This window comes from Globicephala melas, chromosome 1, assembly GCF_963455315.2.
Source record: "Globicephala melas chromosome 1, mGloMel1.2, whole genome shotgun sequence".
Classification (NCBI taxonomy): domain Eukaryota; kingdom Metazoa; phylum Chordata; class Mammalia; order Artiodactyla; family Delphinidae; genus Globicephala; species Globicephala melas.
Genome location: NC_083314.1, coordinates 161,892,520 through 161,904,895, shown reverse-complemented (window position 1 = coordinate 161,904,895; position 12,376 = coordinate 161,892,520). Strand labels below are relative to the sequence as shown.

General features: G+C 52.7%; 1 protein-coding gene across 2 annotated transcripts in view; it reads right to left on the bottom strand.

The window, feature by feature from the left end:
- Positions 1-390: 390 nt before the first annotated feature.
- Positions 391-12,376, bottom strand: part of TRIM62 (tripartite motif containing 62) — a 32,410-nt gene continuing 20,424 nt past the window's right edge. For both annotated transcript variants that reach the window (XM_030870340.2, XM_030870332.2), the window contains exons 5-6: positions 11,885-12,000; positions 391-2,961 (exon numbers count right to left, since the gene is read on the bottom strand). In XM_030870340.2, the coding sequence (XP_030726200.1) occupies positions 2,411-2,961; positions 11,885-12,000 (667 nt within the window). In that variant the 3' untranslated portion in view covers positions 391-2,410. The remainder of the gene's footprint in view (positions 2,962-11,884; positions 12,001-12,376) is intronic.

The following is a 12,376-nucleotide window of genomic DNA, read 5'->3' as shown; positions in this document are numbered from 1 at the left end:
TGACGGAGCCTGGATTTAAGCCTAGGTCTGCGGGGTTCCAGTGACTAGGCTCTTGCCACTGTCTCATAATCTCCCCTCTGTCTGCTCCCAAGGCTACCACCACGCCCTCCTCCAGGCAAAGACTGACAGTCTTCCCTGGCTGGTAAGTTCTGACGTGAGTGCCTTGGGCTCACTCAGTTCTAAACTCACTTACCAGGTGTGCGACATGGGACTGTAGGCAAGTCATGTCCTCTCTATGAACCTCATTTTTCCCCCTCTGTAAAATGGGCATAATACTATCTACCTGGTAGGGTTGCTTTGTGGTTTAGCCATGCTGATGTATGTATGCTGCCTGCGCCAGGATAGATGGGCCTCTGTGTGTGTCAAAATGAATGGAACTGACCGCTCACAGCCTGTAACTTTAATTTAATATAAATGCATCATAACTCACAAAATGGGCAACATTTAAAATAAAAATACTGCTGGGGGTGGCCCAGATTCTGGTAGCTGAATGGTTGGGGTGAGACTGAGGATTCCTCCCACCCAAGGGAGGCCCCAGTGGGCAGCAGTTGTGAGGTGGGAGCACCCCCAAGTTCAGCTAGTCTGGCTCCTTTGAGATGGGGGTGGTCAGAGACGCCAAGTTCAGAATCTAGGCCCCAGGACTAGAAAGAAAAGCTAAGGCCTGGGAGACATTTCAGCTTGGTCCTGCAGGCCCGCTCCTGGGGCTCCTGTCCTGGACAAGGACAAAGCCACGGAGCAGGACAACTAGAGGCTCTGCTGCTTCAAAGCCAAGGCCTAGAGGTGGATTCCAATGGCGAAAACTGAAGGTGGGCTTGTTCAACAACCATTCTAACTTTCTCCTATTGTGCCTTTTTGTACGGATGAGGCTGGAAAGAAGAAAAGTACATTTCCCAGACTCCCTTGCAGCCCAGGTTCTGGATCTGACTTAAGTTTCCCCACACAGAATCCCTCGTAGACATTTGTTTTTTGTTTTTTTGCAGTACGCGGGCCTCTCACTGTTGTGGCCTCTCCCGTTGCGGAGCACAGGCTCCGGACGCGCAGGCTCAGCGGCCATGGCTCACAGGCCCAGCCGCTCCGCGGCACGTGGGATCTTCCCGGACCGGGGCACGAACCCGCATCCCCTGCATCGGCAGGCGGACTCTCAACCACTGCGCCACCAGGAAAGCCCCCCCTCGTAGACATTTGGATCTGGAAATTGAATTGAATGGGGGGAGGCGGCCCTCAGGACATCCACTGACTGGCGCGGACAGTAGCAGAGTCAGCGCAGTTCTGCAGCCAGCGGCTTCTTCATGCAGGGGCTTCCTGCAGATGCGAGCAGTGTTCCTGGTCTCAACAGACATGATGAATTTGGCGGCTGGGAGCTGTTCCTGGAAATTCAGCAGAGTCTGCTCCTCCAGCCCTTCCAATGATTTTACAAAGCCACTAGGGACCTGGTAATAAATCCTTGTCTAAAGCTAAAGCAGCTCTTGTTTTCTGCAACAGGATCCCAACTGAGACACATGCCAAGATTGATGAGGGGGGCCCAGCTGACACCCACCCCAGTGCTCAGGGCCTGACTAAAACACTGCTCCCCACAGCCTCGCTACACCCTAGCCTGGTCACAGAGGCCTGGCTGGACCCTTGTTTGGAGCTGCTGGGGACCTCCACCATCCAGTGATGCTTGTCCTACGTCCGGGTGTGCCATTATCTGGCCTTAAGACCTGTGGGCAGGAAGGTGGTGGCACAGCGACCGTAACATGTGGGCTTAACTACTGACAGTCTTCCCTGGCTGGTAAGTTCTGACGTGAGTGCCTTGGGCTCACACGGCCTGTGCCTGTGGCTTCCACAGGCCACAACATCATTTCTACCCGCAGATAAGTGGGAAAATCATGAAGCTCTTGGTACAGGGATGGAAGGAGAAGGTGGTTCTCAGGCAACCCTGGGACTAGCTACCGCCTGTGTCCACTGTGGGCTGGGATTGAGGTTAAAACGGCCCATCACTAGCTTGATCAGGGGCAAGTCTTAGGCCTGGAAGCATAAGAGGGTTCTGTGTCTCTTTCAGGCAGACAACTGCTGGCAACCACTGACACATCCTGAGCTTAGGGCATGTGGGCAGGAGGGAGACATAGGGACGCAGTCCCCTGCCCCTGAGAGGAGGGGCATGAGGGTTGGGCAGGGGCTGCCCTGAGGAGAAGCCACGTCACACCCTTGGACCAAAGCTGCATCCCCAGTAAGGTCAGAGCTACAGAACATCAGTGCTGGAAGAGCTTCGGAATCGTGGAGCACAACCTCCATTTTACAGGGAAACGAGGGTAAACAACAGGCCAGAGATATCAGGTTGGCCCGGCTGGGCTGGAGTCCCGGCCTCCGCTCTCCGGGGCAAGGCTCTCGCTGGTGGCCATGCTCAGGCCTGCGGTCTCCCTCCGCGGCACTAGATGCGGACCGTGTTGATCCGCAGCGGCTGCACGTTCTTGCCATTGGCGTGGCTCTGCCCGGGGCTGAAGTAGGAGCAGAGCTTGCCGGGGAACTTCTCGCGGAAGGTGTACAGCCAGGACATGTCATCGGCGTTATAGAAGATGAGCAGGCCTTGGTCGTAGTCCAGGAAGACGCCCACCTTGTCGAGCTTGTCGCGGACATTGAGCCGCGTCCAGGGCTCGGTGCAGGCGCTGTACTGGTTGCCGTCGTGCATGACGATGCAGTAGAAGCCGCGGCTAGGCTGGATCTGGATGCTGCCCTTACGGCTCGCGGCTTCGTGCGCCAGCCCGATCACCCACTGGGTCTTCTCCGCCACCACCACCTCCCAGTAGTGGACGCCACCACTGAAGGCCTCAGAGCCCAGCACCGACACCTCCACATCGAAGCGCTTTGGTGAGTCCTGCAGCGGCTGTGGGTGCAGGTTGCCGTAGGCCACGATGGTGCAGTCGTCGGACAGGATGAGGCGCTGGTGGGCGGTGCCCGGGTCCAGGGTCAGGGCGGCTGGCACTGCCAGGGATGGAGGAGGAAGAGAAGATGAGTGGAGAGAAGGCGGTGGACCCACTCTATGGTTCCTCCCTGAGGACAGGTTCTGGTTGGCCCCCAGGAGGCTGTGTGATGCTGAATCTGAATACAAGCCTGCCCTCCCCGGGCCTCAGCTTCCTCCTCTGTAACATGGAAGGGCGACAGCTAAGGTCCTTTCAGATTTTAACCTGGCTGCAGGGGACAGGAGCTATGGCTGCTTGCTCACTGATGGTGTCCTGGGGCAAGGCACACAGTGGGCACTCCACAAAATTTGTTGAATAAATCTGAATGCGGTCCAGAATTGGGTAATTTCAGAGCTGGGAGGGAGCTTAAAGATTATTCGGGGGTTGGATAATCACCCTATGGGGTGCTTTGGAAATTTGTTGGGGTGGGATCCAGGGATGCTAAATGCCCTGTATGAAATGCACAGGGCGGTCCCATGCCCCCACCGATGAGTTTCAGATGCTCCACCAGATATTCGTGTGGATGAAAAATCTTCACAATGACCTGAAGCTACAGCTTAACTCCGTTTTACATATAAACATGAAATAATTTTTGTACAGTTTTAATATACACTGAATGTTTTGAAATGCAATTACCATATAAACTGGGGGAAGACTGAATTTGTTTTGTCTGGAACGCCACTGAGAATTGTTCACTTTTTTGGAAAATACATCTCTAAGAACACTGTTGACCAATAAAACCTACCTAGTTAAGACTGCATTTGAGGCAGAATGATATTTTAGCTATGGTGTGAGCACCTGACTCGTTCACTATGTTTTCTAGGGTGGTTGTGAGTGAGCATCTACATATTGACATATACAATGCTTTATTATACATAATTTCCTTCTATTTTTCCTTTATATCATAGAGTATATACACACATATACGTATATATGTATATGTGTATATATACTTGAAATTGTGAAAAGGTCATACTATCTTTGAGACATTACAAATTATTTGTTATGAAAAGTAGATGATGGGTCTGAAAAAGTTGAAAACCCCTGATTCTAGGCCAACTCTCCCATTTGACAGATGGGGAAACTGAGACCCAGAGAGGAGATGTGACTAGTCTCAGGTCACCAGGCAAACACTGGCAGAGCCAGGTCTAATCAAGACCATGGGCAATCCAGCCCCAGCCCTCTCTTCCTGCCTACCTCTCACTCAACACCCGCCACCCCACTCAGGCCCAAAGCCTTCGCCCAGACTGTTCCCTCCACCGCCTCATCTCTGCTTGTTGTAATCACACCCCATGAGGCTCAGTTCCAGGGCCCATCCTCAGGGAAGCCTTCCTGGTTGCCCAGCAGGTATGCTCACTCCTTACTCTGAAATTCCTTAACTTTGTTTGTGCCCCTCTCCTGATACGTGGGGTAGTCTTCTGTGCCCATTTCTTACCCCCACGTACACCAGGAGGGCAAGGACTGTGTACTCTCCTACCAGGCCCTCCCTGGTGGGCCCATTGCCCAGCACACAGCCTGGCATGCGGAATGTTTCCAGAAAGGCTCACCAAATTAAACTGACCCCGCTTGTGTTGGTCTTTGGGCAGGCAGCACAGGCTGGGGCACCCGGTTCTGGGCCAGCCACACTGGCTTAGCAGGTCTGGCTCTCAAAGTCTCATGAACTCTTGTCAAGGACTCTGTTTACTCTTGCCTCCCTGAGGGAGCTGATGCTCAGCCGGAAGGAGGAACCTAGAATTGGCTCTCATTAGCCTGGATGAGCATTTCCAGGGCAGAGTAAGGCAGAGGGGAGAAAAGGAGAAGGAATCCTGTCACTAGTTCCTTGGAGCAAAGAAAGGACTCCTCCAGCTGGCTGTCTGGTGCTTTCCTTATCTGGCGGAGCGGAGGCATGACTATACGTGGCAGGAGCATCATCACCTCCTACTGGAGCCACCTCTGCTGGCTGCATATACACAGAGAAGTAAAATGCCTCAATGATGGCAATCATCTCTAACAGGGGGTGACAGCCCGTCCCTGAACTGTGCTCCTGTTCACAGGCCACTGACAAAACTGGCCATTGACTTGCAGCAAGCTCATTCCATGAGCTCTGTCAGGAATACATTTAGTCTTGAGTTTTACACTCTTCTTTCCTGTTCTTAGAAGTCAGAGGGCTGTATGGAAACAATTAGCCCTGTGACTAGAGGGGTCAATGCAAACACAATTTTCTATCCAGGGACATAGAAGAGGGGAGCCATGAGAAGGAGTTCATACACTGAGTCAGCGTATGAACGTTTCGCCCTGTCATCTGGTCACAGCGCAGCCTGTCGGACCAGAAGGCTCCTGCCATGTGGAATGTGGGTGTTCCCACAGTGGGATCCAGAGGTAGGAGGTGGAAGGGATGTAGGAAGTATGTGTGAGGGGGAGCTCGGGAGAGAAGAATCATCTAATCAGACACACATGGGGCCACTCCTACTGGCTGTGGAATGTGGGTCATACTCAGGTGTCTATGGCAGAGGGGCAAGAGGGACAGAGCGGGCACATTGCCAAGGTGTGGGCAGCTGTGGTTGAGTGCCTCACGGGAAACTGGGCCTTATGTCTCAGGTGCCCAGGATGATTTGAGGAGACCAGCGACAGGTAGAAACCGAGGTTAGAAGGACCAGTGGGGAGACTAGCACGCAGGCAGGAGGGCTCAGCCCCATACTCTTAAGCCTAACTAGGGCAACGTGGGCCCTTTCAGTGCCACTGATGAGTGGGGAGGACACCCTAGGAGGCAGGCAAGTGGGCTTTCAGTGGTTCTGAGATTGGGCCTGTAGGACGGAGGAAATCCTCACTGCACTGAGGGCTAACTCCTTGGCGTGGACCCACAGGCTTGAAGCACAAGGGACTTACCGGAGATAGGACCTGCCACTCATTGGGTGTGCTTAGGGGCGGGGTCTGCCGTTCATTGGTCAGTTCTGGCAATAGAGGCAGGGCTGGGGGGGCGGGACCTGATCCACAGGGGGCAGGGCCCAACAGCCCATAGGGTGAGGCTAGGGGCAGGGCCTGGCATTCTTCTGAGGCAAAGGGTGTGGCCTGATGCTTAGGAGGCTTTTACACCCCAAAGGGTGGGCTGAGGTCCACCTCCTCATAAACAGGTCCTGTCTTCGGGCCTCTCTCAAGTCCTCCCAGGGGCTAGGGCTGACAGGCGTTAACAGCCTTTAGGCCAGAGAGGTACCCAGCTGGGGACATGGCAATACCTTTTCCCCCTCTGAGAAGTCAGTCCCTGTGCGGGGACTGGCAAGCCCTCCACCCATCCTTTATTCTCAGGAGAGGTGACAGACTCGTCAGACAGACGCAAAACAAATCCCGTCCCCTGGGGTTCACAATTTTACAGGTCAGAGCTCTTTTCTAGGTCCTGGGACACTTTTATAAAAACAGAAAGCAGGCACTGAGGCAGTCCATCTGGTCTCCAGGTGTGTTCTCCATCCATTTAAGCCTCTCTGAGACCTCCAGGTCAAAAGGCAAGGAGCGTGGACTGCGGGGGGCCCAGGAACTGTCTCCTGGCCACCATCAGCCACATACCGCAGTGGCCCAAGCGGCAGAGGAACCCCAAAGTCCAGCACCATCACCTGGCAGCGAGTGGCTTGTGCCTCTTTGTTCTCGAGGACAATCAGCTCTTTCCTCTGGCCAGGCCTTTAAGAAGTCTGGCCCCTCAGTCCTCCTGCCTTCTCAGGCCCTCAGCTGCACAGTACGGGCATTCGAAAAACATTTTCACACCTTCTAGCTCATGGGACCAGTACAGCAGCTCCAGGAGCACAAATTACTATACCCATTTTTCAGAAGAGGAAACTGAGGCTCCAGGGAGATTTCTCTGAGTTAAGTGGCTTGCTCAAGTTGCCACTTTGGGTGGAAGCAGAGCTGGAACTTGAGCTAATATCTTTCACACCATGTCCTTTCCTTTATGTGGCCCTAGAAAGCCTGTTCAGCAAGACTGAGGAACCATCTGATGATTCATGATAATCATAAGAAACAGGTATCAAGCATTTACTAAGTTCCAGGATTATTATCACAAATAAATAATCTTATTTAATTCTCCTACCTACCCTGGGAGACAAATCACACCTTCCGCATCCCTGTTTTACAGATGAGGAAACAGGCTCAGAGAAGGCAGACGTCTGCCCTGCGTCACACAGCTAGGCAGTGAACATGCTGGAACCCAAAATGATTGGATTCAGATAAGCAGGAGGAGGAGAGAGCAGCCCAGGAGAGGGAGGTGGCCGGAGCAAAGGAAGTAGTGTCTGGTGTCCTCTGGACAATGGCCACCTGGCCTGGGTGGGGAGGAAGTTTGTGCCTGGGAGCTGGGGCAATCAGGCCAGGCAGTTGGAGGAGAGTTTCCAGTGTCAGCTGAGAGGTGGGGCAGGGGTGTGGGTAGTGGTGGAGAGTGGAGGTTCCAGATCACGGGAGTGACAGGTGCTCTATGGAGTTCTCAGGTGACCCAATAGGAAGGCTGAACTGGAAGAGGGGCAGGCAGGAAGCTGCTAGAATCCAGGGCTAGGTCCCTGGGGGCACCTGCCCCTCCCAACTGGACAAAAAGAACCTTGGTTTTGGTAGAGGAACCAGAGTGACTTCACAGGTCCTACAGACAAAGGAAGGGGCCCAGCTAACCAGGTCACTGTTCTCTGAACCCCCAGGGGCCACTGTCCTTGGCAGGATGTTCAGGGCGTACCCTACTGCTCCCTCAGCCCCCCTCCTACAGGCAGCTTTCCCTGGGGCAGCGGTTCTTAACTGGGGCTGATTTGCCCCATAGGGGACATTGGGCAATGTCTGGAGACGAATTTGGTTGTCACAGCTGGAGGGGGTGTGTGCGGCATCTAGTTGGGTGGAGACCAGCGATGCTGTTAAACGTCCTACCATGCACGGGACAGCCCCCAAGACAAGGAATTATCCAGCCCCAAATGTCAATAGTGCTGAGGCTGAGAAACCCTGCCCTGGGGCAATCAGCAAATTCCCACATCCATTTGTCCACTTGTGAGGGAGTCAAGGAGGGAACACTAGCACCCTTATAATACAGAGGAGGAAACTGAGGTTCAGAGGGAGGAAGTGACTTGTCCAAGGATGTGCAGCAAGTTCCTTCATTCAACAAGTAATTACTGAGCACATACTTAATGCCAGGCCCTATTCTATTGGGTTGGCCAAAAAGTTCATTCAGATTTTTCCATATGTAAAGGACAAACCTGAACGAACTTTTTGGCCAACCCAATAGTAACAGAACTGAGAGCAGGACTCATTCATTTCTTTATTCATTCATCCACAAACATTTACTGTGCTGGCTGCTGGGGATGCATAGTGATGAATCAGACTCAGCCCCTGACCCCTCAGAGCTCACGGTCTAGTAAGAGAGACAGCCATGCAGACATTAACAAAACAGTGAGACCAGGAAAGCCCAGGGCTACCTGGAGAAATCCAGGAAGGCTTCCCAGAGGAGGTGTTTATAAACTAAGATGTGAAGGAGAGTAGCAGTTAGTCATCAAAGATTAAGGTTTGTGTCGAGTGTTCTTGGCAAAGGGAAGAGCATGTGCAAAAGTGTGGAGGAGAGGGAATATGGCTCATGTAAAACCTGAAGATGGTTCAGTGTGGCTGACTGTGATACAGAGGGGAGAATGAGAGAATGGCTGGGCCCAGATCTCATAGGGCCTTGACTGTCAGGCTGAGGTGCCTGGGTTGCCTCTGAGCTGGGGCAGCTGAGATAAATAGAGCTCCTGAGACCATCTGCCTGAGGGGCCTCCCTGGGTCAGGGGAGGGGACAGGACCCTTGGAGGGGCTTCTTGCCTCCTTCAGTTATGCTGCTTCACCCATGTGTGGCCCTCACCCTGCTGGGTCCCAGTGTGCAGGTCTCTCCAAGGCTGGGAGCACACAGAGACCCACAACCCCAGGAGGAGAGCCAAGAGCCCCACCCAGTCGGCTGGAAAGTGGGCCCTTCGCCCAACTACTGCCCCCTTTGTCAATGAGGGCACAGATCCAGATTTAAGGGCTCTAGGAGATGTCCCTTCACTTTTGTGCAATTGGTCATGATGCATCCATCCAATGAGGTCTTCAGTCACCGGGAGGGGAGCCCCATCCCTGTTCAGCATTCACACCCTCAGTGATTGTCCTCAGTCCTTCTCCATCTGTACCTGAAGGCCAATCGTGAACATCCTGGGATCATTCATGCCCCTGCCCTCCCCACCGCCTTTGCCTACACAGTTCCCAATGCCGGGGATTGTCCGAGGCACCTCCAGGCCCCATCCTTTCCTGAGTGGGAAAGCCCTCAGTTTTCAGCGCTCAGTTCAAATATCATCTACTCAGTGTTCCCCTGGCTCCTCCCTCGCCCCATCCAGAGCCTCCTGTTGTCCCTCTGGGCTCCCATGACCCCATGTAAGTCCCTCATCATGGTCCTGGTCCCACCGGACTATCAGGGTCTGTTGTCCCATCTGTCACCCCTGATTCTGAAAGTGCCTCGAAGGACTTTCAGTGTTTGTAGATCAAAAGAATGAATCCAGATAGGTGGAAAGAGCACTGATTGCTGTGTGACCTTGGGAAATCAGTGAGCCTCTCTGAGCCTCAGTCTCCCCAGCAGTCTTCCTGGGTTGGTAGTATGAGGCCAGAGAATGCCTGGTTAGTTTAGTAGGTAAGGGCACAGGCTCTGGCATCCGACGTGTCTGGGTTTAAATCCTGGCTATACCATTTACAGGTTGTGACCACGACAAGTTCCTAACAGCTCTGTGCCTCAGTTTCCTCATCAAAAAAATGATAATAACAGTGTCTACCTCTTAGGGAGAAGTCTCCTCTATATCCTTGTCTCACCTCTAAAGGACATTGCGCCTGACTCAGGAACACAGAAGGTTCCCTGCTGCCGATAGGTTCCACTCTGATGCCCTTGTGGGTTGTGTGATTTCGGGAAGGTGTTGACCTCCCAGTCCCAGGGTCTACTAACTCTACTAGAAACCCATTTCAGACTTTCTCCTCTCTCGGAAGATTTCCCATGACCTCCTCTAGCCCATCCTCATCTCAGCGGATGACCTTGCTTCCTGCCTTACTGGGAGAGGTGAAGAGAATTCCCAGGAGCCCCCACCACTGCCCGCTCTGCTTCGGGGCCCATTCATTCTACCTTCTCCTGGCTCCCAGCAAAGGCAGAGGCAGGTCCCACTCGTGGCGGTCACCCCGGCACCTCTCCCTCCTTCACCCTCAATTCTGCCTTCTGCTACTGGATCTTTTCCATGCCCCCCACCCCTCCCATATATGCTGCCATTTCTTCTACCTTAAACAAATAGCCACGGTCACATTCTCTCTCCTTCCCTTAAATAAAACTCATTGAAAGCACTGTCTCCACTTCCTCTCTCATTTTCTCTTGGACGGTCTCCAGTCAGGCTTTTGCCTCTATTGCTCCACCAAAGCAGCTCTTGTCAAGGTCACCAAGACCCGGAGAACAGTCAGTTCTGATCCTCCCACACTTGGGGTCACAGCTTTGCCACCATTATCCACTCTCTCCTCCTCGAAACACTTTCTCCACTTGGCTTCCAGGACAGACGCAGGTCTTCCTCCTATTCTCTGGCTGTTCCTTCTCGGTCTCCTTGGCTGGGTCCCCCTCCTGTCCTTGACTTCTAGGAGCGGCCCAGGGCTCCATGTGTTAGAGTGGCCCTCTCTCTTTTCTCTCTACCCCCACTTCCCAGGTGACCTCATCCCGGCTCATTCAATACCGTCCACAGGTAGACAATGCCAGCCCTGACCCTCCTCCCGTACTGCAGACGTGTCATTCCCACTACCTTCTCCATGTCTGCACTGAGACTTCTAACTGGCATCGCGAACCTCACAGGATTACAACTTCATCTTCCCAGTCACCTCAGCCAAAATCGTTGTAGTCTTCCTTGTCATTTTTTTCCTCACACCCGAGATCCAATCCGTTAGCAAATCCTGTTGGCTCTCTGTTCAAAATAGATCCTAAATCCGATCACTTCTCACCACCTCCACTGCCACCACCCTGCTCCAGGCCACCATCATCTCTCACTTGCATTGTTGCAGTGGTCTCCTAACCTCTACCCTTTACCCCCTGCAGTCTATTCTCAAGCCAGCACCCAGAGGGATACTTTAAAAACTTAAGCCGGCTTATGTCACTTCACTGCCCCAAACCTTCCAATGGCTCCCATCTCACTCAGCATAAAATTTAAAGTTTTCATATGGGCCTCTAGGCTCTCATGGTCTGGCTACTGCTACTGACCTGACCTCCTCACCTCCACCCTCCCTCTCACTCATTCCACTCCAGCCACGCGAGTCTCCTTACCATCCCTTGAACATGCCAGGCTTGCTCCTGCCTCAGGGCCTTTGCACTTCCTATTCCCACTGCCAGGAACACTCTTTCCTCAGATACCTACATGGCTCATTCTTCTCTTTCTTCCCTCAGGTCTTTACTCTACTGCTTCCTTCTCAGGGAGGTCTTCTAACTGGATCCCCTACTAAACGTTCAATCCTACCTCAACATCCCTTAGCCCCTTTCCTTATCTTTTATCATTTTCTAAAAAACTATGTATTTTACTTATTTAATTTTGTTTTCTTTCTCTCTCACACCCTAGGATGTAAGTAAGATGCACGAGGGTAGGGATTTTTGCCTGTTTTGCTCACTGCTATATCTCCAGTACCTAGAATAGTGCCTGGTGTGAGGTAGGTGCTTGATATATCCTGTACCCATAGAGTGAATGAGTGAACCACCCAGGGCCTCAGTCTCTTCATCTAGAGAATGGGTACACTAGTAGAACCTACCTCCTCTTGTGCTGGTGCCCAGCACAGGCCCTGGAACACAGTAGGTGCTCAGCAAGGCACTCTTCTCATCCCTCTGCCCTGCCCCCATGTCATGTGTAGAGCAAGGGGTGGGCTGGGCCGGGCCCCATCTAGCTCCAACCCATGATAATCCTTGCCTCTTCCTGAGCCCTACTGGAGAGTGGCAGGAAGGGTCTTACCTGGGTGGATGTCCTGGAACAGGGACTTCCAGATGGTGTACTGCAGGGGGCCTGTGTACTTGGAGGTTGGGAAGTCTTCATAGGTCAGATTGGTCTCATGGATTTTCCCTTTGAGCCTGGAAGGAGAGCAAGAGAGCAGGCCACATTGGGGGCTGGATTCCTGTCCCAGCACCTCAGGGAAGCTGGCATAGGGCGAGGTCATGTGTGGGAAGTCTGCTGGACCCAAGCGCCGACTCAAGTGCCTGCTTGTGCCACTTCCTAATTCTCTAGCTATTGCCCTCAGTTTCCTCATCTTTAAAATGGGTACTATGATAACACCTGCTTCCTAGGCTTGTGAGGATTACATGGCATAATGTATGTAAAATGCTTAGCACGGTACTTGGCTCAAGGTCAACACTGAATACATGATGTTAGCTATCAGTATTGGTCATTAATGAACCAATAATTAAGTGTTATTATTATTAAAGGCAGCTATGGAACTAGAGAGACCTG